Source organism: Notothenia rossii, assembly GCF_949606895.1.
Source record: "Notothenia rossii genome assembly, chromosome: 3".
Classification (NCBI taxonomy): domain Eukaryota; kingdom Metazoa; phylum Chordata; class Actinopteri; order Perciformes; family Nototheniidae; genus Notothenia; species Notothenia rossii.
This window is the reverse complement of record NC_136901.1, coordinates 18672371-18699211: the sequence shown is the minus strand read 5'-3', so window position 1 is coordinate 18699211 and position 26841 is coordinate 18672371. Positions and strand designations below refer to the sequence as shown.

The following is a 26841-nucleotide window of genomic DNA, read 5'->3' as shown; positions in this document are numbered from 1 at the left end:
TTTAGTAGATATCTACAAACAAAGAGTCGATATTTTTCTAAAACCATTTAGTGCTTCACATAATAAAATACACAAAGGCTGTTAGGCTGTTAGCTGTAGGTGCGTATGTGTGGTACAGTGTCTAGGTGTGTGTGGTACAGTGTGTGCGTAGATGCAGCGGACAGACAGGTCTCAGTTGGTTTGGTGTCCTCTGCTTACTTTTAATACTTGTAAATAAAACTTTTGGCCCTTAATTTATTTTCCTCATTGTAGCGACCAGAGAGGGGGGGGGGGGGAGGGGGGGGATATATCCAGTCTCTGATAGTGATACGTTATTATGAGAGTGCTCTGTTTGATTCTGAAATTGCATATTTATATAAATATATATATATGTGTGTGTGTGTGTGTGTGTACGCATCTGTAGCCTGTTATTGTCTCATTATACCGCACTGTGAATGAATTAAAAGTAAATATATAAGTCGTCATGAACACATCTGTCCATCAGACAGAGTGCTGCTGTGCCTCCTGTCATCATTAATGGACGTCTCTTTAAAATAACCGCTCGGAGGAGAGGAGTTCGCATTTCTCTAACCGCCTGCTGCTTCCCCTCCTCTCTCCACGGTTCCCCTCCTCGGCTCCTCCGCTCGCATCTCCTGTGGGCGGGACTAAGTCTCGAGGATAGGAGTCGAGGAGGGGAGTCGAGGAGGGGAGTAAGAGAAATGAGAAAGGGCCTTGGCCATGTCTCGCACTGGAACACACCGCAAAGACTTCAGCCGGCTACGTACGAACTGCGCATGCGTGAGTGGCAATAACTCTCCTTACCAGCAGGCGGCGGTAGTGTGTATTCGTCATTAAAAACAGGCAACAACCGGAAGACATAGAAGAAGAACAGACTACTAGCAAACAACAAATAGCGAAGGCGTTCCATTTTCACTCGCGTCCATCGAAAACATGCTTTGTGCGGTACTGGAGCTATCAGACATTGGAGTGTTGCTTGTGGAAGACATTAGGCTTGTTGGAGACAAGCGAGACCTGCACAGACTTGCGCAATTTCGATCAACGTCTTGCTAGTGCGTTGCATGATGGTTAGTCATTTTCTCCGACTTGCTCTGGAGGCTCGCCCATAGATATAAATAAACACTAGATGACTCACCCGCGCTGCTGGCCAATGGAGACTGACGTTGCCACATGGCCGCCATCTTGCTACAGGCAGTGCTCTCATTCATAACATAACATAATGGTTTACTATTTAAATAACCATAGCTTGCTCAATTTTCAACCAATTTTCAAACGGTTTAGTTTTTTATTAACATCAAAGATGTAGTTATGATACTGCATACTTATAATAATGGACTTTCCTATGAAAATAACATTAAGCAGATAAAGCAATAGCTATACACACACACACAAGGTATTTATATTAAATATTTGCCAGTGTATATATTTACATTTATTTTATTATATTGTTAATATTTAAAATAAATTATAAAATAAAAATATATTTATATTTTATATATAAAAATCGGTCTCATGTTACCACTCTGTAAGCCAAGAGTTGTTAATTTAGCAATGCCTTAGCTTGAAGAACAGGGACACAACTAATGACAATAGCATATGGTGGTATATTATTTAGATATTCACACCTTTATCAGAAGAACCAAACCAACATAAAATGAGCTCACAGACAGGCCAGTTCTGTCTCATTTATCACAATTATTTTTGACATCAGATCTTCATAACGTCCTAGTTTTGTATTTAGTTTCTAGATTTGTAAACAAATCCAGAACCTTTGAAATACATTACTACTTCACAGCACGGTGCGCTGAGTTCTTGTAGTCGAAAAAAGCCCAAGAATAATATAAACTGTACCCTGTGTCCTTCTGTAGTCCATTTACTGTTGTTTGTCTTGTCTTACCCCGGCTGATATCTCACTTAATCCACTGTTTTAATTATTCCCTATATTGCCCCTATGCCCTGTAAGGTGTACTTGGGTGTTAGGAAAGTGTTTGCACATGTTTGTTTATTCAAGTGTATGAGTGACATAGAGCAAGTGAGATGGCCAGTGGTTCTCAAACTTTTTACACAGAGTACCACCTGAAATGATATTGGGCTCTCCTAGTAACACCATCATAGACCTTCCTGGGTACCACCGAGATAAAAGATTTAATATGACAAGCCATATGATGCTCTCATTTGTTAGTGACATTCCACATGCAAATAAGATAAGATGGTACTTTATTGATCCCAATTTGGGAAAACATTTTTAGTTACAGCAGCATAAGGGACAAGGCATTTTACAATACATTAGAAATAAGTAAGAAAAATAAAGAAAATAAAGAAAGAGGAAAATATACAAGTTGGATTTGACAGGATATTATATATATATATATATATATATATATATATACACATATACATAAATATAAGGCATATGGAATATTAATGTTAAATATTGAACAGATTATATATGTGTAAAATGTACAACGTGGTTATATTCAAGAGAGACTATGGAGCAGAGAGTTATCTTCCATCCAGAGGTGATTTGATGTACAGAGTTATGGCACTGCGGAGCTGCAGCAGTCTGTTGGAGAAGGAGCTCCGTTGACTGTCCAGCTGCAGGTGGAGAGGATGGGTGGGGTTATCCATGATGGACAACAGCCTGTTCAGTGTCCTCCTCTCCACCACAGCTTCAAAGGGGTCCAGCTTGATGCCGATGGCAGACCCATCTGTCCTGATTAGTTTATTGATCCTGCTGGTGTCACCGGCTCTGATGCTGCCCCCCCCCCCCCCCCCCACAGCAGACCGCAGCAAAGAAGAGTGCACTGGCCACAACACACTAGAAGATCTCCAGCATCTTGCTGCACACGTGGAAGGATCTCTGCTTCCTCAGAAAATAGAGTCTGCTCATCCCCTTCTTGTGCACAGCGTCAGTGTTGATCCTCCAGCTCAGCCCATTGTCTAAGTGCACTCCCAGGTATTTGTAGTCCTCCACAACAGCCACATCTTCTCCCAGAATGCACAGGGGTAGAGGAGACGTCCTCACCCTCCTGAAATCAATGACCATCTCTCTGGTCTTGGCCACATTCAGAATACTCACAACATTAGGCTGAGGTTCATCTTCCGCTCTTCTAGAAATGGTTGTGCTTCTTGTTGCTTCCGGCTAAAATAAACATAATTAAAGAAATTTTGAGTGTTTAAAATGTGCTGTAATACACAACACATTATTTTTCCTAAACTTGCAGAAAGAAAAACAAAAGTGAGACATTTAATCACATATTTATATATCAATCTTATACACCTTGAATTCTTGTTGGCCAATGATACACATACCCTTTGAAGATGAGCTGGGAAATTGAATACTGTTGGCACAACACCATCTTTAAGCCGGACAGTCTGCCCCGTCCTGTCAAAGTCCTCACTCCTGAAGTGATCACTGCAGAGCAGTGTCCTGCCACAGCAAACAAAACCGTCCCTTCTTAGGGCAACTTCCCACTGCCTCCTCCTCTCTCCGGTTTTGGGAAACCTTAAAAACATGAGAAAGGTAGCCAGATATATAAATTATTGTCAACATTGTCCTCCCTTCTTTCCTTTAACATTAAGGGTAAGGACAAAAATACACACCGAAATTATCATATTTTTGGGGTAATTGTATGTATGTATATATGTATGTATGTAATGTATACTTTAAGAATAAGACAACCACACTAAGAGTTATAGAAGGTGTCCAAAAGAAAGATTAAATAATTGTGTAAAGAAATGGTAGCAACATATTCTAATGAGGCTGGGTCAACATCAATCTTGCAATACTATTATCTCACATAGCCCCACTGATCCTGTGTAGCAGGACTTGTAATGTACATACATCCACTAAGTAATTAACGATTATCCTAATTATAGTCATAATGTTGTCATATCTTACACGTGAAAGGTGATTCCACGGGTTCTTGTTTGCAGACTGCGGTGATTAGAGCATCCGTAGGCTGCACAAAAGTCAGGCATAGTCAGGTACTTCTGTAAACACAAAGCCAGCAATTTCCTGTATCATAATGTATCTAAAATGTAAGATTTTGTTAACAAGCCAAACCACTTGGAAGAAATCATGTGTAACTTAAGTTATGTTGAAAAGAAAGAGCAGTTATGCCTCTCCCACTGGTGTAAAGTTGCTGGGTCAACTTTGTAATACTAGGTCTCACTCACAGCCTCTTCTTATTAGCCAGCTAATAAATACAACCACGGCACATACACAAAGAAAAGCTGCAATTTCAACATGTCCAAGCATCCTGTATCATAGCCATGCTAATAATGTTTATAATAAACCAAACCGTTTGTAAATCAGTCAAGATTTCAGCGATTTAAGAGTATTTTTGTGCAGATCACTCACCTTACAACAGCTACCATAGCGCGTACCAGAGTACCTGTTGACTGTAGCAAGATGGCGGCCGGTGAGCTACGCTGGAAAATCTCCCACGAGCCATTTAGTGTTTCGCCTACATGAGACGTTGAAATCTCGCGGGACAAAGACGCACGCAGCCTTGAGAGCGAGGGAGCGGCGAGGCGGCGCAGTTCCTCACATTTTTCATAATTTCATAATAGCAACCAGGAGTGCAAAAAGCAGTAAAGTGAAAAGTAATGTACAAAATCTACAGAATAAAATATAGAATGAATTGAATGATGAATAAACAGTGAGGGGTAGATACACACAGCAGCAGCCTGTGAGCAGTATGAACAGTGTGTATGAATATGCTAAGATATATAAAGTATAAAAACGGTAAGTAGTGCAAGTATAGTATAAAATATATAGATATTAATTTCATGATGATAAACAGTGTGGAACAATGATGAAAAATGTGACTGGAAGTGGAAGTGACCCCCCCCTCTCCCCCTCAGTTTGTGCCCCACCAGAGTCTGCTGCGCTTCATGGTGGACATCGCGGGGGGGATGCAGTATCTGAGCTCTCAGGGCTTCCTGCACAGAGACCTGGCTGCACGCAACTGCATGTGAGTCCATCAGAGGGAGACATTGAGTGGGGGGGGGGGGGGGGGGGAATGAATGACTCCTTGTTCACATATGACTGTGACTCTGTCCTTTAGCCATTGGTATTCCTCGGGAGGAAGCTGATCAAAATATCAAGAAAGTAGACTGAGGCTTTAGAGGAGAAAGTGTATTAGCACAAATTAAAAAGACTGTTTATCAGAACTCTATTTGTTGTTATTTTATCCTATACTCCAGAAAGCATTGTTCAGAAGAGGATTAGGGCCATATGAAAATATTTGTTTGGGTTGGGCCCAAAAGTTAAAACAGATAAATGGAGTTCTGAAATTCAGAACTTCCGAATTTTAAGTATTTTTTCTGAAATGTCCCCTACATTTTTTTACTGGCACTAATCCTCTTCCATATCCCTGCCTAACCTAAAGCATTTTAATTATTTATTTTTTGTATCCATAGGCTGGGCGATGACCTGCGAGTGTGTGTGGCTGACTTCGGCCTTTCCAAAAAAATGTACAGCGACAATTATTACCGCCAAAAAGTGGCGATCCGTGTGCCGATCAAGTGGATGGCGATGGAGAGCCTGTCTGAGTCCCTGTATACCACCAAGAGTGACGTGGTGAGTTCAGGCTTCACGGGACATCGCTTCATTAGACACATGATTAACAGCTGTGAAAGAAAGATAAAACATTCGATTAGATATTATTTCCGCCACAGCAGCACCAAGAGAAGACATGGCACAGGAATAAATCAAATGAAAAACAATAAAGATATACATATTAGAAGTAGAATATAAACCAAATAAGCAAAACAGTGAATATATACGTATCAATAATGAAGGATAAATATGTATAGAGTATATATAATGAATGTACAATATAAATGTACAAATATAATTGAGGGCAGTGTACATTATGCTTGTCCAGCCTATCAATCTCACAAAGTGGAAACATTGAATACAATTTACATTTAAGTTAGCAGAATAATTACAATTTTAAGGTAAATCCTCAAGGGACCACCTTAAAACGATATATACAAATGAGTGAATTAGTGATTTGAGAAGGGAAAAACGGATTAGGATTGGTTAAACAAAGAGCAACTCAAGAACACTATGGAGCTGTGAGTTGCTGTGAGAAAGTAGAGATTGGACTCTCATTCCTGGAATGTGATATTTTCTCTATGTCTTACCTGTATTTGTCGTCCCTACCCTCTCAGTGGTCCTTCGGGGTGACCATGTGGGAGATTGTGTCCCGGGGAAGGACTCCCTATCCTGGAGTGAGCAACCACGAGCTGCTGGAGCTGCTGCTGTCCGGACACAGGCTCAAACCCCCTCAGGACTGTGACCACAAACTGTGAGTTCATCGCTGGTTCAGCTTCAGGCTATTTATTGGTACCCGTAGTTAGATTTGGGTTGCAGATAAAAGGACAAGGGATTTACCATGACACACATTCTGAAAACAACACATACAACAGACACATCTCTAATAAAAGTACACCCTGCTCCGTCACAACTTAAAACATTTAAAAAACACTAGTAAAACTATGGGCATTTGTAGTTGATAAATCGATAAATAGGTATCTGTGTGACACTGCTACCACTTATTCCTCTGTGCGATAGCTGCTGGAATAAAGGTGTTTTTATACCGCTTTGTACTACACTTGGGGACAACTAACCTCCTAAAGGAAGAAGCTTAAGCTTAAAGTGCAGAGGGGGGAGGGGGGGGGGGTCATCATTCAATTTAGAGCTGGGTAACCACTGTAACTGTAACTCCAGGTTCAGCTGTGGCTCACCAGTCAGTCTGCTGGACCCCTTTATGATCTGAGTCTCTGCTCTTTAAAGGCAGGTTACCAAAGCATGGCATTAAAGATAAGGACAGAATTGACTCGATAAAAGCAAGATAAACATGATCATCATGGTTTTGTCAATGTTAAAATAGGACAGTTTCCTAAGACAATACAAAAGCAGGTGACACCTTTTGCACACAGCTTCACAATTTGATTCAGAGCTCAATTTTTTGTCAATAATTGTCCTGAGATATTTGTATGATTGCACATATTCCACTTTCTGATTCACGATGGATAGACTTCATGTAGGTGGGGGATGTCAATGATCATGTCCTTGGTTTTGCTTATGTTCAGTTGTAGATAGGACTCCTCACACCACCTGACAAAGTCATCGATGACAGGGCCGTGGCTGGTCTCATTATCCTGGAGCCTACTAACAATTATATCATCTGCATACTCTAAATCAGGCATGGGCAAACTAAGGCCCGCGGGCCATATATGGGCTTTTTAATCCGGCCCGCCGAATATTGGTACAAAATTGTCCAAATTATAGTAAAGACCGCATTAATTTTGTATGTGTGAGTAACTTGTACCCCAGTTTGTTAAGAGATTCTGAAAGTTTCAGAAAAAAAGATTTTCTCCCTTTTATTCCTGATCCATTTAATAAAAACCTGTCCGAAAATGAGCTGATCAGATTTTGGCCACTTTGTGATGTCACAATGTTTTTTTGGGTTGTGCAATCATTAGCCAATAACCAACCAAGGTAACCCCCCCCCCCCACACACACACACACCTTATCACCTGAATCTCCTCCTAGAGCACCATTCTGTTTTTTCAAACCAATCACTTCTCAGAGGGGCGTGGCCAGCAGCAGCTCATTAGCATTTAAAGCTACAGAGACAGATTCAGCACTTTTGGAACATGGCTGAAACTGAGGGGATTATGGGATGCTGCAATGATCTGTCTGTTATTACAGCCAAACACTTCAGAGACATGTTCTGTATATATCTGAGACCTATAATATAATGTTGAAGAAGAGTATAATAGGGGACCTTTATACAATTGCAATATAACATATTTGTGTGAATCAACAATATGCATAGTTGTATATGCCCTGCCTCCTGCGCCCCACCATCACAGTTACGAGGTTATGCAGAGCTGCTGGCACGAGGACCCGAGCCTCAGGCCTGGCTTTGGGGAGCTGTGTGAGACACTGAGAGCTCTCCTGTCAGAGCTGCCAGAGCTGGAGGCCAGCCAGGAGGAGAGCTACATCAACACAGGCCTGGAGGTGGCTGCTGCTGCTGCTTCTGCCTCTCAGGAGACACACACTGAATGTGGGGGGAGATGCGAGAATGTGTACCTGCCTACTCCTCTTGGTGCTGCTGCTGCAGCCAGAGAGGAGGATGAGGAAGTAGCGGATGGCTACCTTAAGTATATTACTGGCTCTGCAGTTAAGGGGGATGATTACGACTAAAAAAGACAATGTTTAAGATACAACATTATAACTGAAACTCTCATTAACTGTGTTTGTATAAAATGCTCAGGGGCATTTCCCCGTCTAGACTGAGAGAGCGACAGAAAAGAAAATCTATTTTGCACTTTTTATATGTTTTGTATAATTGTATTGTAAATATAAAATCTATTACACTGTAGTTCGTCCTATATTCATTGTGCTAAGTTGTTTAGTTTCTTTTGTATTTGTATATATTTTCTTTTAAAATAGTTCTATTTTTTATCTTTAATTACAACTTATTTTCTTATGTTGTTTATGTTTTCAAACCATAGAAAATTCCTATAAACTCCTAATAAACTCAGTTCTGATTCTTATTCTGATCTGGTGCAGACAAACCTAATGATTGTATTTCCTTTTATAAAAGTTAACTAATAAAGTTGAATAATTTATATTAAACGTACACATATTTTAAATATAATAATAGAATCTGATTCAGCAAAACACAACTATTTTAACAATTTGATGTCTTTACTTGTGTTTTTAAACATCTATATATATTTTTTTTATTGGGAGTTGACATTTGAGAGTTTTAGCAATAATAATTGTGTTTACATCACCCAACCCAAGCAGCTGCCTTCTTGTTTACCTCAGTGAGTTCAGTTATTTTTTAAACCTACTTTTCCTGATAAACTACAAATCCCAGCGCCACTGTTGTTCTCGATTCGTCCCTGCTTTCTGAACCGAGTAGTGACACGTCACCTCACGTCACTACCGCACCTGCGCAGCCATCTTGAACTCCTAGCAAGCAACGGACACAGAAGGCAGAAAATAGGAGTAAATTACGGCAGCCTGACCCGAAGAAACAAGGATATGTCCCCTAGTATCGAGGGTATATGAAACGATAAAGGTCGAATACAGTGGAACGACCTCGGGACGATAACGGAGACGGTAAAACAGCCATCCAAGTGCCTAGGATACCGGACCTACAAGTCATCTTTTTCGCCGGAGTAGGAAGGAAGATTCGCCGACAGAAAAACACATCCAGAGAGAAACCATGAATCCCGAATAGTGAGTTTACATTTAACACGCTACATGTTAAGGCAGACTCTGTATTGGAAAGAATACTGTTTTAATATGGTGTATAAATAATTAATGCTAATTGTTCTGTCGATACATGTATAGTCAGATATTCGCTAGCTGGCTGTGAACAGGGCGCGGACAGCTCCTTTTAATGTGTCGGGCTCCTTAACGTCAGCTGACAGGGCTCGTGCCTCAGCGTGTCGGCCGTGTCAAGCGACCTCTTCACGGGACAAATAAACTACCAGTCCGCTGTATAAAACTAGAGGAAAAACAAGATGGAACGCGGTCATAGCTCAACCTAGAAACTAGAACTAAAAGGGTAGCTTTAGCTTGACAGTAACGTCGTTTCATGTAGTAATGGAATACAGTTTGTTGAGCAGTGGCCTCGGTAGAGCCTGTTGTTTCCATATGGACCCTTAAATCTTCATACGCACAGGTGCATACTGTACCTATTTAAGACGCCGGGTACTCAAATTATTTAAAAATGGCTTCCCCTTTAATTCAAGGCTTACAAGCAAACTGATATTTAGCAGTGGTATTAAGTAAATAAGTACATTTAATCAAGTACTGTACTTAAGTTTGTGGTACTTGAACTTTACTTGAGTATTTAAATGCATTTGTACTCTACTTCAATTCAGAGGTGTATATATTGTACTTTTACTCCACTACGTTTATGTAGTACCTGTTAGTTACTTTGCAGGTATAGATAAATGATAAACAATATGATAAATAAGACTTTATTTGCACCTGGAGTGAATTAACATTCTACCCAGCAGTCAATAAGGTAATTGACATGAGTTCCACCTTTACCAGCTTTCAAAACAAATCAATAATATATTAGAAACATATACTATTGTGAAATGGTCCAATCTGCATAATGACTGCTTTTACTTTTGGTTCGTTAAGTATAATTTGATGCTAATACTTCTGTACCTTTCCTTGAGTAACATTTTGAATGCAGGACTTTACTTGTAACAAAGTATCCCTACACTCTGGTACTTCTACCTTGACTCAAGTACAAGATCTGAGTACTTCTCCCACCTCTGATATTTAGCAAATATTAATAATCATAACTATTTGGTTGGTGCCAACCTAAAACAGGTTACCAGGTCATAATGTTGAATACTTGCAATGTGTTAATTTTGCAGTTAAAATGCCCAAACTGGCTTCTATTACTTGCATGCTGGTGCTAACGCCAGGTGATACGGCAGGGAGCAGATGTTTGACGGCTGACCTGCAGCCATGAAACGAGAGGACACCCGGTGTCACCGAATCTGTCTGCCGGTGCGGAAACTATTGACTGTCCGGGAGTCCATAGGAGAAGCTTTTCAATCCCTATTGAGCCCTGTCTAACTAGCTTTGCTAACACCTCCACACCCTTAGCAGACATTCTGGATTTCCCTGTGTGTTTTAAACGAACTGTGCAACATTGCCTCTAGTTGGATATTACCCAATATTGGCTACCATTATATTGTTATTTAATTGATTGGGCTGGTTATCTTTCTAATATAAACGAACTATGTAAAACGTGTATCTACTAAGTTTATTAATGATTAACAGATACTTTTGTAATGATTTAATTAACAGGTATATAACCATATAATAATACCATATTGAAGGTTGTCAGGTTGTTTACAAAAATAAAGCGTGACACTAAAGTGATTTAGGAAACCCCTCCCCAATAGATCGCTTGCCTTATCTTGACAACAATTAAATGATTACCAAGTTAACAATGTTTATTATTAATGGCGGACCAGACCTGATGGGTTGTTATAAAACTAAACGTTTATTAATGATTCATTAATGGTTATAACTGCTGACCCTTTTGCAAAAACATCTTATATTACTCAATATAAACGTTTCTACTTCTATGTATTAGGTTTTAGTTAAATAAACACAACTTAAAACGAATACAAATGTGATATATATATATATATATATATATGATCAAAAAGTGTATCAGCGATGTAGTACTTAACAAGGAGTGAGGTTACCAACCTACCTAATGATAAATCTTTGAAACAATGTGTTTTACATAACAATCTGCTTAATTACTATTAGGGTTGCAACATTCCGGGAATTTTCAAAGATGAAAACTTTCCACGGGAATTTACGGGAATAAACTGGGAATTTTCTAAATGGAAGGTTGGCTCTTCATAGGGAACTTAAATATAATTGGGGAAAGTATATTTTAGCATAATATTGACTAAAACAAACAGCTGCCATTCAATACACTTGAATATCCATGCCATAGCACACTGGTTACTGCATGGCTATTGAGACCACACAAAGGTTCGCAACAGGCTCACAAATGTGAGAGTGGAAACACTGGTTGGCATTCGGGCAAACCTAAGGCTTTATGGCAGTAAAGCTATGCATGTTGCCACAATAACTATTGTTAGCTGGCAGCTTCCCTCAGTTTAAGTGTATGGCCATGTACTTAAGATGGTCTTTGGATTAGTTGTTTGCCCTCAACATCAGTCCACATCAACAGAACCCCCAGCCATACAGACATGTGAAATGGGCTGATTGCGACAGTGCTGTTGCATCCAGTGTTTGTGAGATATTGCCAGTTGATCAAGTGTCAAGTTGCTGTGATGCACGACAGGTCTCAGTTTCCTATGACACAAGAATAGCAGGGGCATTGGGCAATTCTCTCCAGCTGTCTTTGCTGTGTGTCAAATTCATGTGATGTTGTTTTCCCCTCAGGGATTGGGAGGATGGACGGTGGGAGATGTTGTTCCATCCTTTTAAGAGAACCTGCCAGTACCAGCATAACAGTTAAAATCCTTCAAATGACATGAAAATAAGTATTGTTAAAGCATCAGTGTTGGATGTTAGGAATGGGCACCACAGCCGTAACGTTTTAAGTAATACCGAGCTCTAAGTCTAGGGCCGGATCAAGCTGCTGTAGTGCCCGGGGCACAAGTGTGTGATGGCCTATAGTAAACATTTCATTCATCCCACTGTGTGTGCATTCTGTATGTTTGTGCTGGAGTAACCAAGTACCTAGAATACTTTTACCTTTGACTTTATTGAACAGCAAACAGTAGTTGGACAACAAAGGAGTCAACAGCAACAAAGTTGCAGTTGCAAAATTCATTACAAGCTATTTAATTAACCTTAAGTAAAGCCATTTTTTTTGGTCAAAACAAAAAATATTTGGAATCGGCAACATAAAAAGTAGCATTGTCCCAACATCCTAAGGGTTAATGTATTGGCTGATCCAGGGGCTGAATAAAGCAGAATATATTTAAATCATTTCTTAACTGTACTCTTATGATTTAAATGATACAAATCAACATTTAAACAAAGCCATACCTTTCGTCTCTTAAAACGATCCGTTGATCGTCAATCATATTCTCTCAATAAAACCATTGTTAATTTTACCGCGTATCAACCATCGCATGTAAGATTCTAAATGTATTTTTTTTTAACCATGATTACGTTTTTAAAGTAAGTAGCTTGTAAACAAATAAGCTGCTGCTTGTATTGGATCAGACTCCTCTGGCAAACACTAAATATTATAGGACTTGGATGAGTCAGGCAAAAAAACCACTTTCTTGACCCTCTCTGTAATAAAAGCACAAACAATTTGGTCATGTTGCATCTGCTGGATTTGTATTGTATAACCTTAAAAAATAATTCCAGTGAATTCCACACTGTAATAATGTATGCAGATAAAAAAATGGGCAAAACAAAGACGATGTGATATCTGATTGGTAATTCATATTGGCAGACACCCTTATTTGTCACAAGCACCTTTTTCACGACAGAGCTTCAAGATCTAATAATGATGCTGGACTTTCACGACGGGCCTTTATCATGTCTGAAGGATTGTTTTGATACATAATATCCAACATAGGAAATCATTTGAATTGGCACAAACTAATTAGCACAAGCTATGCTAAGGTCAAACTATTTATCAACAAATCATGCAAATTCAAGGCCTAAATAACAAAGAATGGATCAGCTAACAAGTGTTGTGTGTGTACCCAAAACCGCTTATATATTTGTCCTTTGTGCCATTTATTTTTGTCTAAATACTAATTAAAAAAACATCATGAGCCACATTGTTGAACTGGGTTACATGACCCTATCAAATATTACCATTGTGACGGGGCTCTATTTGTCCGTTCAAAAAACACTGGCCTAGTCGGTTGGGTTAAGCTCCAAAACTTTATTTACAGCAACAAAAAAATATAGCTGAACCAGCACAACTTAAACAACAAAATAAAAGTCCAAAACAGGCCGTCCATCACTCATTAGAGTAAAAATGCTCTGGTGTTGCCTTCTCTGCAACCAACTCCCAAACATGTCCCAGCTGTTGCCTTCATTGCAACATTCTTCCGAGTGATACAGTCCCAAAAAACAAGGAACCAACACTGTCCCTTTTGAACCCGTAGCCCCTCCCACAGGCTCACCGTCAACAGGTGACACAATCTACTCAAAACCACATTTCAACAAAGAGATCCGACCCAAACATAAACAGGTTAACTACCTCTTAACATAATCATTCCCCATAATTAACAAACGTAAAATAAATAAGCAATTGCATGGTTCATTTGACTGAAGAGAGCAGGAAATGTTTGGTGTGTGTGTGATGTGTGTGTCGGCTGTCAGTGGTGGAATCAGTCACTCTGTGACCCGCTCCGTCACAACCATAAACACACATTGGAGTTTGTTTTACTCAATCACAGACTGAACTGTATCCCAAAATAATCCCCAAGATTTATCCGCCGCTGAAAATAGTCCCCCACAAACGTAGTACCTTTTCTTACTGTTTCAGTTATTTTTGCTTAAAACGCCAGTAACCAACTCTTTTAGCAAACTACTGAGCCGTCAACAACAAGGAAACATCCTTGTGAGCGCTCTTAAAGCATCTCTTCATTCTTTCCAATGGTTCTGAAGCTGAGAGACACCCAGGTGATAGTAGAGGAATTCAGGAATGATTGTAGGACAGACAACATGTTGTTGGTATTGGTTTGAACATCTGCTTTGTGGACACTAAGACAAAGCTTTATACTCAGGAAAGCTAGGTATAAAACATTGTTCATCTATCTTCCTTGGTGATGAGAAAGCTGTGTGTCAGTCAATGTTTAACACAACGGCACACTGGCATTGAGACAACACATGCTCTGAGCTTAAAGATGTGGCCCCTGTTCTGACCTGGAATGTTTTCTTTCAGTGACTATCTGTTCAAGCTCCTCCTCATTGGAGACTCTGGAGTAGGAAAGTCCTGTCTCCTGCTGCGTTTTGCGGTAAGTTTTTCACCCTCCAAAACATGTTCTTCCCATTACTTTTGGTCTCTTCAAATCGTTGTCCTTACACAACCTTTGGTCTAATTCTCACTCACTTTATCTCTGCAGGATGACACCTACACAGAGAGCTACATCAGCACCATTGGTGTGGACTTCAAGATCCGCACCATCGAGTTGGATGGCAAGACCATCAAACTGCAGATTGTGAGCACACACACACACACACCGACACACACACACACACACCGACACACACACACACACACACACACACACACGCGCGCACAGAACACCATCTGTAACCCTTACCTGAGCTAGGGCTTAGAGCCAACCATTGTTATCAAAACACACAAGAGGCCTTCTGTGTGTGCGTGTACATTTTACACTTGGTCCAAGCTGTAAGAGGATCCTGTTTAATTTAAAGGAGCAGGCGACACCACCTGAAAACATCCAGTTTGTTAAGCACACACACAGCAGCTCTGCTAATGCTGTAGATATACACAAACAACTACTAGCCCACTTCAAAGTGCTCTTTATTGACTTGCTTTTGTAGATCTAAACACACCTAAGAATGAATGAACTGTTCATGTTCCCGCCCTTTAGCTGATTCTCACAGTAGAAATGAACAGTAACCTGAAGCTTCACATTACTTCATCTTTTATGAACCTTGGTACGAGATTCTTCTTTGTGTTTACAAAGTTATACGTTCCCAATGTAGATCAAAAACACACATGATGTCATAGAAGCAGTTTGGTAAGCAAATGAATTCATTCGACAAGAGGGCAATTCAAGGTAATATTGTTTTGTTGTGTACTGCAGTGAAACCCTCTAATGATGTTGATGTAACTTTGACTCCTTGTGTTTATATCAACACTTTTATTCCGTTTTCTGTATTTTGTTTCTGTATGTTTTATTCTATTTTGATCTCATTCCAAAATGGAGCCACGGCCATAAAACCCAGTTTCCCCCGGGATAAATCAAGTATTCTGATTGGTGATGATTGTGATTACAATGGCTGAGGAGGACACAACAGGGTTACTAAATGCAACAACAGAACAGTAACAACGTGCTTCAGAGAACAGCGCATAGAAAGGTTTCACAAAACTAAGTTTAGGTAATCAGGTCTGGTTCGTTCTGTCAGGTGACGCGAGTTCAGAGCAGAGCTAGAGGAATGCTCACATCACATCATCCACTTTAGGGAAAACTTGAAAAGATTCCACTGTGTTCTTCACAGACCCAGGAGCAGGGCAGCCTCTCAGCCAACTGCTTCAAAGCATTGTTTTTTCCTTTTAACACAAATACTTGAAATACTGTTACTTGTCAAATAAACCCATAGTGCTACAGCCACCAAACACTAAAGAAGGCTGCTAAAATGAAGTGTGGGGGGGTGAGCTGTACTCTATTAGCCTGTCAGTTAATATGGTAAACTCTGAATAATGTGCATTTACACATCACTAATTGCATCATTGCAACATCACAGTCCTGTCACACCACTCTGCTCTCAGTGCTATTTGTGTCTCCATCCTTTAAGTATTTCCAAGCGCTGCTATTTTGACTGCTATCCAGAAATCAGCTCAATAGAATTGATGTTGCTACACTCCATTTGTTTATGGTACATCCTACTCCTCAATGGTCCATTTCTTATGCCGTAATACTGCTCCGTAAAGTCAAAACAACACATGAGACCTTGGATTGTCTCAAGGTGGTTATAAGTTAGGGTATTAATCAATTTCTTCGCATTCTTTGTGGATTTTTGTTTATTAATGTTCTTTCTCTGCCTGCGTCTCTGTCAGTGGGACACTGCAGGTCAGGAGAGGTTTCGTACCATCACCTCCAGTTACTACCGCGGAGCTCATGGCATCATTGTTGTATATGATGTGACAGATCAGGTGGGTAATCACTCCTATACTTTAGGATGTTATAGTTTGTCTTGTTACTTTGATAAGTATACATTCTGTGTACCAAATGTTGTTCATTACCTAACCCTGTTCAAACTTGAACTGATCTGATGTGAATTACATGGACAGACAATCCCAGTTGTGTCTTGTCCTAGCATGACATATAGCTATTTATTTGTATTATATGACTGTATGAATACATCATTGTGACAAATATAAAAAGATCACACATAATTCATTGCTAAACACAGCCTAAAAAACAGTTGCATCACTATCATGACCCAATCTCCACAAGAACCCCTATTACTAGAACTACACAACAAGTTGTTACTGCAGGGCTCTGGTATGTGATTTCATTAGATTGTTCAGGTGTTGATGATGTACTACAAGGACCTTTAGCTGTGTGCATGTCCTCCCAGTGGTGTTAGAAGCATGTCGAGTGCTGCAGTTAGCTCTAAAGCTCACATCCTTGTCTCTGTGCAGGAGTCCTATAACAACGTCAAGCAGTGGCTGCAGGAAATCGACCGCTACGCCAGTGAAAATGTCAACAAGCTTCTGGTGGGCAACAAGTGTGACCTGACCACTAAGAAAGTAGTGGACTACACAACAGCCAAGGTGAGGCTGTGCATTCAGTCCCAACATGATTCTTCTTCTCATCTGTGAGGGGGGGATGCACATGACATACTATTCCTTTGACTCATTCATGGTAACGCCTGTACTCTAATGGAGACTACACCATTACAACAGGCATACCTATCACTGCTGGAAACACCTTCCCTTTCTAACGGATACATAGCTTTTATTAAACAATCCATTGCACTTTGGCATGTTTTCGATAGCTGTTAGAAACTCACACTTTAAGGAATAGCCTTTAAGGAAACCTAAGGATTATTTATTTGAATGTGAACACCTCTTTGCAGCCATCCAAGAAACATAAGATGCTCGGGATGTCACATTGTGCTACCTAACACAAATCTACCTTGACAACTGGTGTGTGGGAGAGAAACTCTCGGGGAGTTCAGCCTCTGCAGACCATAGACATGCACTGAAAGCTATAGCACACACTACAGGAGAGGGAGAACCCCAAGGAGCATCATTGGGCATCTTTATGATTATTCATTATTGATTGATCTGTTTTTCTTTGACAAAAAAATGGCAAAAGTAGTTTGACTTGAATACAGCACCCGTTACTCCATGTCTGTGTGTGATGAGCTCACTGTCCCACTATAAGTGTTCTCCATGTTCTCCATCAGGAGTTTGCCGACTCCCTGGCCATCCCCTTCCTGGAGACCAGCGCCAAGAACGCCACCAACGTAGAGCAGGCCTTCATGACCATGGCAGCAGAGATCAAGAAGCGCATGGGCCCCGGGGCCACAGCCGGCGGAGACAAGCCCAACCTCAAGATCGATAGCACTCCTGTCAGGCAGTCCGGAGGGGGCTGCTGTTAAAGACCCCTCGCTCCACACCCGCCCGCCCTGACCATCACCTCCACCATTCCCACTGAAATCTCCCTCTCTTCTCCGTCTGTGTTCCCTCACCCCCCCACTCCTCCATCACACCCCCCTCTATCCGCCCTTCTGGAGATCCGGGGGCGGTTGATCAGAGGAGTAAACTGTAAGATTGTTAAGATTAGAAAACACATTGAAACATTTGGGCCCCGACACCCGTCAAACAGCGGAGAAAGGAAAGGGAGGGACACAGAGGCCACTTTTACTTTCTGCCAAGAGGACAGAGAGGAAACAGGGGGAAGATTGCTATTGATTTAGGATGGAAGTGAGGCAGTGGAAGATTAGGTTTAGATAAAATTGAGTTTATTGCTACACACACACACACACCCACCCACACCCACACACACACACACACACACACACACACACACACACACACACACACACACACACACACACACACACACACACACACACACACACACACACTGTAGCAGGGGGGCAGAGGTTCAAAAGATTTTAGCCTTTTGGCAAAACTCTTTCCTCCTCAGACTGTGTCTGTCTTTGCTGATCTCATCTCTCGCCTCAGCCCTACTTTCATCCCTGGAATTATTTACACACACACACACACACACACACACACACACACACACACACACACACACACACACACACACACACACACACACACACACACACACACACACACACACACACACACACACACACACACTAGATTCTCTTTCCCTGAACAGTGACTCATGGTTTGAAATATATTGATGGAGATCCAAGGGAAAGCTTCTCCCTCCATCTGTCCTTTCCCTGAAGCCACTCTGTGTCTTAAGGTGTGTTCAGACAGGAAGCAATGACACTCTTGTGGTTTATCATTCACGTGCTCTCCACAACTTGCTTTTCTAATGCTTGACTCGCCCTTTTTATGCGCTGTCAGTTGAAAGGAAACATTTGCCTCTTCCAACTACGAGCTAAGACAGTACTTGGCAAACAGCCAATCATATTGCAGCGGGTCAACAGGCCCAACCACCTACACTTGGCATCAGATGTGTGCTATCCCCTTTGATTGTCAAAGGCTTTGGACAAGCATTATGTAGTTTCCCCACAAACTATTATATCCAACTGCTGTTCTTAAACTGTGGATTGTTGTTTTAAATTCTGCTTCAACCAAGGATTTATATTACTATTCATTTCTCTGTAACTCACACTACCAGCTGGTAGGGCAGCAGTGGACACACGTCTGATCCCAGACCCCCCGGGTGAACCTGCACCTGTTTATGCCTTTCCATAGAGTTTGTATGCAATCTCGCTAGCATTAAGAATTGACCTCGGTTTCTGTCTGAACACACCTTTGAGTGAACTGGAAACAGGTGATGGCAGTAGTCATGTGAAGAATGAAAACTCCTCACATGCAGCTAATGCTGAATAAGGCCATGCCACTTTTGCTAAATTAATATTCAACTCACCTTGACTTCCATTCGACACGAGTAATGACGAATCTTTGCTTGGCATAGAGTTCAACTTTGGTCAAATCCGTCAGGGGTCTTCATTAGCTCATGTGTGACCTTGCCCTAAACTGATCATCATTGTCGGGTTGAAGTTCCAAACATTGTTGGATCTAGTCCCACATGTGCACCACGGAAAAGAGGTTTTTGGAACCCGACAATGATTTAATTTGAAGCATTCTAAAGTGGCAGAGCAAAATAAAATTCACCTTCTAGCGCAACAAGCTAGGTAGCATAGTGGCTACTTGTGGGGCTAATTTGCAAGCCAACCAGTTGCATCTAGCAAGCCAGCTAGCTTGGTCGCTAACAGCCAGTTAACACAGTTCACTCAAGAGGCCACTCTGTACCATAGTGTGTATGTTACCACACGGCTAATACCATAGCCTGCTTCTTTTTGGATCTATGTTCTCTTAAAAGTCAGAACGTGATTGGTCAGGGGCACACATTTCCTCTGAAATGAATTGTTTTGCTACTTTGGCTCGGCTACATACAGGAGAAAGATCTAGATGCAAAGACGGATCGTGCTTGGTTCTGAAGGAAGCATTAACTGCTCAACACTTGGGGGAGAAGAGGAGTACTGGCAGGTGACTTAATTCCACATATAGACGTCAGAGCTGGGGTGGAGGCGGGGTTGTGAGAACAGCAGTATACAGGGTTCATTAGACTTTTTTAGTTTTCATCTCATACATTAAAAGCAAGCGACGTGACAACATGCTGTAACATTTGGCACGGGGGCTTCCTGGATACACTAAATATTACAGAGCAGATGCATAGAGGGGGCAAAGATTTAACTTAAATGAAAGCGATTGGCAACATTCTGCATTGATCTTACAATTTATTGTTGTTGTGGTTTTATTGTTTGTTTTGTTTACTCATCGATACTTCTGAAGGAGACGTGTATAATTTGCTTAAATTCTCATGCTCAGCGGGTGACGGATAGCTTTTAGGATTTCATTTCTTGCTTGTTTGCAGATGGAGCTGAGGTGGAGGTGTGCCCTTTTGCGGGGGGGGGAGGGGGGGGGCGCTGCTGCTGCTGCTGCTGCTGCTGCTGCTGCTGCTGCTGCTGCTGCTGCTGCTGCTGCTGCTGCTGCTGCTGCTGCTGCTTCCCTGAGAACGACCTGTTGTAATCGTGTCACATTCGGACGGTTAGCGATTTCTTATTTGTCCCTGTGCATTTTGGGTTTCTGATCAGATGCTTTAGTTTGCCAGTTGTGATTATTTTTTTCACATTTGAGTCCCTTACAATCATTACTCGCTATACTTTTAATAAACAAGGCCATATGTTCAAGAACAGGATAAAGGAGGCACTTTATTTGAAGTATACTGAAGCTTTCATGTTCAACAAAGCAAAATACCTTTCTACATTTTTAAAGAAATGTTAATAATCATGGACACGGACACAGGAAGAATTCCCATATCATTTAAAACTCCTAAAGGCATCTTAAAGAAGCAGTGGTTCAGAGTAAACTTGTACTTCAGCGTGACATTTCATTCTATAGGTCATATTTACATGAGAGAAACATATTCAATCCGTCTTGCAAGACATATATGTGAACAGATTTGATGTTCTGTTCTGTTGGACCTTGCTAGCCGGTTGTCATGAAATGACTCCTGTTGGCATAGTAACGTTGAAATGGCAAAGGTATGAGTGTGTACATGCCTGGAGCGCTTCTCGTAACTGTGCTAGGTCTATTTCCAGGGAAACTACGAGGAGTGTGAGGAAAAGAGCTTCTGTAGAGGGGCCTCCACACTGACGTACAATCTGAGCCCTAACCCTTCACCCCCCCCCCCCCCCCCTCACAAAGAACTGGAAACAAGCATTAGGGCCTTCTAAGAACTCACTTTGTTTTGACTTCACTCGGTTATCTGTGGCTCCTACACACACATGCTGAACTAAAGGAATTCAGTCTGCTTCATGCCTTGTGTTGTGTTCGGGGGTGTCTGGAGATTCCGGGACTGACTGGTCTTGGTTTGCAGACCGGATATGAACTCCCAATTCAAGGCAACCCTTTACTGATACATTTGATAAATCTGATTTCAGGCACAACAGCGACACAAAACCTGTGTGTGTGTGTGTGTGTGTGTGTGTGTGTGTGTGTGTGTGTGTGTGTGTGTGTGTGTGTGTGTGTGTGTGTGTGTGTGTGTGTGTGTGTGTGTGTGTGTGTGTGTGTGTGTGTGTGTGTGTGTGTGTGTGTGTGTGTGTGTGTGTGTGTGTGTGTGTGTGTGTGTGTGTGTGTGTGTGTGTGTGTGTGTGTGTGTGTGTGTGTGTGTGTGTGTGTGTGTGTGTGTGTGTGTGTGTGTGTGTTTTCATTTTCCACTGATGTATGTTTATCCTTATGTTTTTTTATCCAGCCCTGTGTAGAGAAACTGGAATACAGTAGTTTGCTTTGCAGGACTTTAATCTCACATTAAGAGGAAGGAAGGAAAAAGCTGTGTGGATCAGGGTCAGGGTTGCGTGTAACATTCCTGAAGCTTTATGGACACATGTTGGCATCCCGGTATCACACTTGAGTAGATGCAGAACAAGCAAACCTAACACTTGAGACACACACACCCTGGATTTTGTCCTTTTTTAAGTCTTGTTATTCTACTGATTTTAATGTATTCATTGAATACTGTGTTGTCTAGTCGATGGAAGAATGAGAAGGGGAATCTGAATTGGGTGGGGGTGGGGCTTTCGCTTATGAATGTGATTCTGATGAAAATACACTTTTCTTTCTTTCTTTTTGTATTGATTTAGGGTGAAAGGGGGTATTTTTGTCCATGTCATTTGCACACTTGTCCATGGCTGTTCAATGGCTTATTAAAGGCACTCACTAGGTGTTGTTGTTAATAAAAAGCACCGGGCAGGAGCTGCCTGTCACTCACCTGTCTTTTTTCTGTCCGGCTTGTTCACTTTGGTGCTGTCTCCCTGCTGAGTTTGATCATGTTTTTTTTCTGTACATATTATAAATATATATATATATATATATAATAAAATGATGAAAAAGATCAACGTCAAAAAGAGAGCTGGTCTGGTATTGTTACTAACAGCATCCACATAACGGCTTCCTGAACACTGACGGACTGAACAGACATTATTATTGGGTGGGGGGGGGGAGGAGTACAGTTGATACAATACTGTATGTGAATAGTGGATTAAACAGGGGCATCACACTGGGTGGGTGGCTGGCTGGCCGTCACTGGCAGCTGTTGTCTCATGGTGGTGGACTTTGTAGCACGTCTTAACTCCTGAACAACCCTGAGGACTGGATGGCTGACTGGACTGACTGATTAGCATCAGAGGGATGCTGAGGAGAGGACCCCACCTTACCCCACCCCACCCCTCGTCAGCTGTTTTCGGCACATTGGTGGCACAGCGGTAAGTCAACGACACTTGCCTCCCTGAGGTTGCGTCACCCAGGAGAAATACATGTTTACGTCCAATGCAACACTTGGAGAAAGGCTCCAGTATGTATTACAAGTAACCTTTACGCAGTGGTGTAAGAAGTACAGTGTTAAAATGTGCTATTTAGCAATTGACAAAGTTCTCTCATGTAGCTTATTTAGTTAGAGTTCCTCAGGAATAACAAACATCATTTTCTACAGTCTAATTTGATAAACATGTGATACTGTTTAAATCAGTTTGAGTATTATGTTTATTATGTTTATATATAAAGCAGAAATATTTAAAATTCCAATTACATTGAGTAAGACAAGTCACAGATTAAAAACAAAAAGGATACAAACAGAGCTAGCTCAGACATATCGTGACATTCAGCCCAAGATGAGCTCCAAAGAACACTGGATTCTACATTTCCCAAAATGAAACTAAATAATGTATTTGTATCAGACACTCCCTCACAGTGCTGGTGAACACTCAAGTCTAAATCACAAGCCTATATCCCCAATGATGACATCACTATGACAACATCAAGATTATATTCTCCGTCTTGATTGAACTGAGATGTAAACTAAAGGAAAATGAATTGTAGTCCTTCATGCTGAATATTTGCTTGCAGATGATTTCCAGTCAGTCACAGCTGGTATTATCCTGACAGGCTGAGCTGCAGCTGACTCACCTCTCTCCTGTTTGGGTGAGGGACATGTCTGAGGTACTAGTACTTCACTTCAGTATTCTCAGTTAATGCTACTTTATACTTCACAAGCCAATATTGCATTTTTTACTCGACTACATTTATTTGACAACATTAGTTATCAGTTACTTTTTCAGATTCAGATTATAAAATAAAGCCAAATATGAATACACTAAAACATAAACCACATTTATTTGAGAGTTTTTTAGATATAGATTATTAGCTACAGAATATAAATGAATTATTAAATACACTTTGATATATTTGTATAGGTTAAGACATCCGGTAGCAGTATATGAAGTATTTAAATGAGCTCTGATAAAAACACATCAATAATCATAAATATAATCCAGCAACTCATTATGATTCTGAAATGGGCCATTTCGATACTTTTGTACTTTTACTTGAATTAGATTTTGAATGCAAGTACTTTTACAATTGAGAAATCCTATACTTTTACTTTAATAATCTTCTTTAATTCCTGAAAATGTGATCGGTAAATCCTACTATTAACATCTCCAAGCGGTAGCACGGAAAAAAGCAGACAGCAGGGGACTGTTACAGAATGGTTTAGGCCAGCGCCGTATAGATAGAAGAGTTACGACAGCGGAAGTCCAAAAACGGTTATCGTCACGTGGTTCATGCAGACGAGAATCGTTCCCCGGAAGTTCATGGCGGGCAATGTGAATGCATTGATAACAGGAGATAGAACTTCGACTTTTGGTCCTTATTAGTGAATAAAGGTTTTGATTTGCAATATTTATACAACAAATCGATATTTGTATGTATTTACATCAATATGTTTTAAAAAATAAAATAGAATTTGCTAATATTAAGTGATAATATTAGGATTAGTGTGAACAACTAGTTTACATGTTAGGCTAACAGTGCCTTGGTTAAAGAGCCTGTTGCTGTTTATTTATAGCTTTGAATTCTTTCAAACCAATATTATCTTCTTAAACTTGTATGGTAGTCAGGAGCATCACTTTCTAATGTTTATTGATATATTTAGAGGGAGGGGATCTAAAGGAATGCTTCAAAATTCAGATTAGATTAATTTCTACCATTTTCTTAAATTCATGGTAGTTTCAGTAATCCCATGGTAATTGAGGACACAAGTTATCTAAATGACTAATTTCATCTTTATGGCTTTCAGAGAGGACAGGAGACCGACAGGTGACTATCAAAGGACTAGCAGCAGCAGCATGATGTTGATGATGATGATGTTAAATGTGTTGTTTTAGGAACATCCATTGCAAATACATGGAATTCAATAAACATTGAATAGCATATCATGCAGTTTGTCTGTGCCTTTTCCTCCGTGTTGTCCTGGTTTGCTGTGCTGCCTCCTAGTCGCCACCATGGTTTGCTGTGCTGCCTGGGGATGCTCAAATCGCTCCGAGAAAGGAGTACGAATGTACGGCTTCCCCACTGACACAGAGCGGAGGAAAAAATGGCTGGCACAAGTCAGCAGGAGCAATTTCATGACCAACAGCAAAAAAATATGTGAGGTTAGGTTATTGTATACAAACACTGCATTTGCACTTTTTCACAAAACGAAAACCACACCATTGGGAAAGCTTAATGTTTTGTTTAATACAAAAAAACAGGGAAAGGCTTGAAAAACACTGAGAGTTGAGACTCAGGGTGCAGGGTGAGGGTCTCAGTGCAGGTATTCAGGCTCCATTGAATCCCCCTCTGGTTCTTGTGCTGAAAGAGGGAGTAACAGACAGGAGACAGGGTTATACACACCTATATAGCACACCTATTGGATGGGAAATTGCCTTGGGGAGATAAGGTGTGGTCTTTGTTCCCAACTGAAGTTATGGAACTTTATTATTTGTGAGTTTAACAAAGTATGACAAATGGCATCAGTAACAAATGTGATATGAATTTCTATAAAGTTGTCTCACTTTCTTGGTCATATTTTATATACAGTATATAATGAGTATAACATGTCCAGTAAGTATAAAGTGTTTCCTAATACTGTGTATTCAACCACTATGGTATAGTGTATGGTACTATGGTATGGTATCCTAGCTTAATCTGTTATCTGTAAACGTTCCCTAAATCTACTAATTTAGGGATAATCCACTGACATCCTTTAATACACATGTTAATTTGAATCAGATGTACTGATAATATCCGCAATATAAAATCTTTAAGCTTCTTCTTACCTTTAAAAGTCCGTCACGAACGGTCTATTATGCTGCAACTCTACAGCTCTGCTAGCCTTGGCGCTAACTTCCGGGGAACGATTGAGAGGCTCCACGATCCGCCATTGCTGTAAAAAAGTGGTCCATTGGAGTGAACGGAGATGACATAACTCTCAGTCTATACGGCGCTGGTTTAGGCTAGGTTGCAGCTCCACCCTGTGGACGTATTGTGCCTGTGTTATATATATATATCTGCCTCACGTGACTCTACCCCAGTTGTATGATTACCTGCTTAATGTGAATACACGGCGTTGAAACACAGCCTGATTTGCCTTGTTTATTAATGCACCTACATCTACAAACATGGTGTCAGAAGCTCAAATAGGACCCAGCTGTGGACTGCATGCTACTGTCCGTCGCTGAGACGGCGTGCATTTATTTGTTTTGGGAAGGTTTAGCAGTTTCAGTTAGCCTGTTAGCATTAGCGTCACGTTGGAACAATGGCATCCAGCATCCCACCTCCGGAGCCTATGAAGATGGCGGGGGACATCCACGGCAACTGGGTGAGCTTTTGAGCAGAATTTGAGGATTATCTGCTTGCGACCGGGCTCAGCGAGAAAGAAAAGCCGGTAGGCTACAAGCAGCTGCGCTAAGGAGGCTAATGAGGAACGACTGCCGCCATGTTTACAAACACAACCTGGGACTCACCGCGGACCAACAAAAGGATGCGGGTGATATACTGGTGGCACTGGAGCAATACTTCACGCCCGCAAAGAACGTAATCTTTGAGAGGTACGTTTTTGGCAACCTTAAACAAGAGGATGGAGAGCTCTTGGATGCGTTTGCTACCAGGCTGAGGGAAAAGGCTGCCTCTTGTGAATATGGAGCTATAAAAGATGAACTCATAAGGGACAGGCTTGTTCTCGGGATAACTGACGAGGGTGCTAGACGTCGTTTACTAAGGGAAAAGGACCTTAAATTGGACGAGGCCATTAAAATTTGCCGTGCAGCCGAGGTCATGGACAGCAAGTTAAAAACCATGTCACTGGGCAGCTCTGGACCTGGGGACAGCATTAATGCCACACAAGGACAGCGATATGGACGGAGGTCTGCCAGCAGGCCATCCGAGTCCACCAACACATCTGCACAACCACAGAGCATGAGAGACGCTGGCGAATGCAAGTACTGTGGCACACGGCACA

At 41.1% G+C, this 26841-nt stretch overlaps 3 protein-coding genes and 1 long non-coding RNA gene across 8 annotated transcripts in view; 2 read left to right on the top strand and 2 right to left on the bottom strand.

Annotated features, from left to right (window-relative positions):
* The window catches only part of LOC307033304 (tyrosine-protein kinase receptor TYRO3), a 56024-nt gene extending 47622 nt beyond the window's left edge, over positions 1-8402 (top strand). For all 5 annotated transcript variants that reach the window (XM_079671711.1, XM_079671710.1, XM_079671712.1 and 2 more), the window contains 4 exons: positions 4867-4976; positions 5425-5584; positions 6181-6317; positions 7891-8402. In XM_079671711.1, the coding sequence (XP_079527837.1) occupies positions 4867-4976; positions 5425-5584; positions 6181-6317; positions 7891-8224 (741 nt within the window). In that variant the 3' untranslated portion in view covers positions 8225-8402. The remainder of the gene's footprint in view (positions 1-4866; positions 4977-5424; positions 5585-6180; positions 6318-7890) is intronic.
* LOC307033316 (THAP domain-containing protein 5-like) lies at positions 1401-4544 on the bottom strand. Its single transcript, XM_079671746.1, has 4 exons — positions 4387-4544; positions 3899-3990; positions 3310-3502; positions 1401-3139 (listed from the first exon to the last, which is right to left on the bottom strand). The coding sequence occupies exons 2-4, from the start codon at positions 3976-3978 to the stop codon at positions 2816-2818; spliced, it is 597 nt and encodes a 198-aa protein (XP_079527872.1). The 5' UTR covers positions 3979-3990; positions 4387-4544; the 3' UTR covers positions 1401-2815.
* A 563-nt stretch (positions 8403-8965) lies between the features above and the next one.
* On the top strand, positions 8966-22413 carry rab1ba (zRAB1B, member RAS oncogene family a). Its single transcript, XM_079671745.1, has 6 exons — positions 8966-9271; positions 14472-14544; positions 14653-14748; positions 16338-16433; positions 16926-17057; positions 17696-22413. The coding sequence occupies exons 1-6, from the start codon at positions 9258-9260 to the stop codon at positions 17888-17890; spliced, it is 606 nt and encodes a 201-aa protein (XP_079527871.1). The 5' UTR covers positions 8966-9257; the 3' UTR covers positions 17891-22413.
* A 2646-nt stretch (positions 22414-25059) lies between these two features.
* On the bottom strand, positions 25060-26173 carry LOC307033317. Its single transcript, XR_013806467.1, has 2 exons — positions 25661-26173; positions 25060-25193 (listed from the first exon to the last, which is right to left on the bottom strand). It is a non-coding gene; the product is annotated as an uncharacterized lncRNA (long non-coding RNA).
* Between the last annotated feature and the right edge of the window lie 668 nt (positions 26174-26841).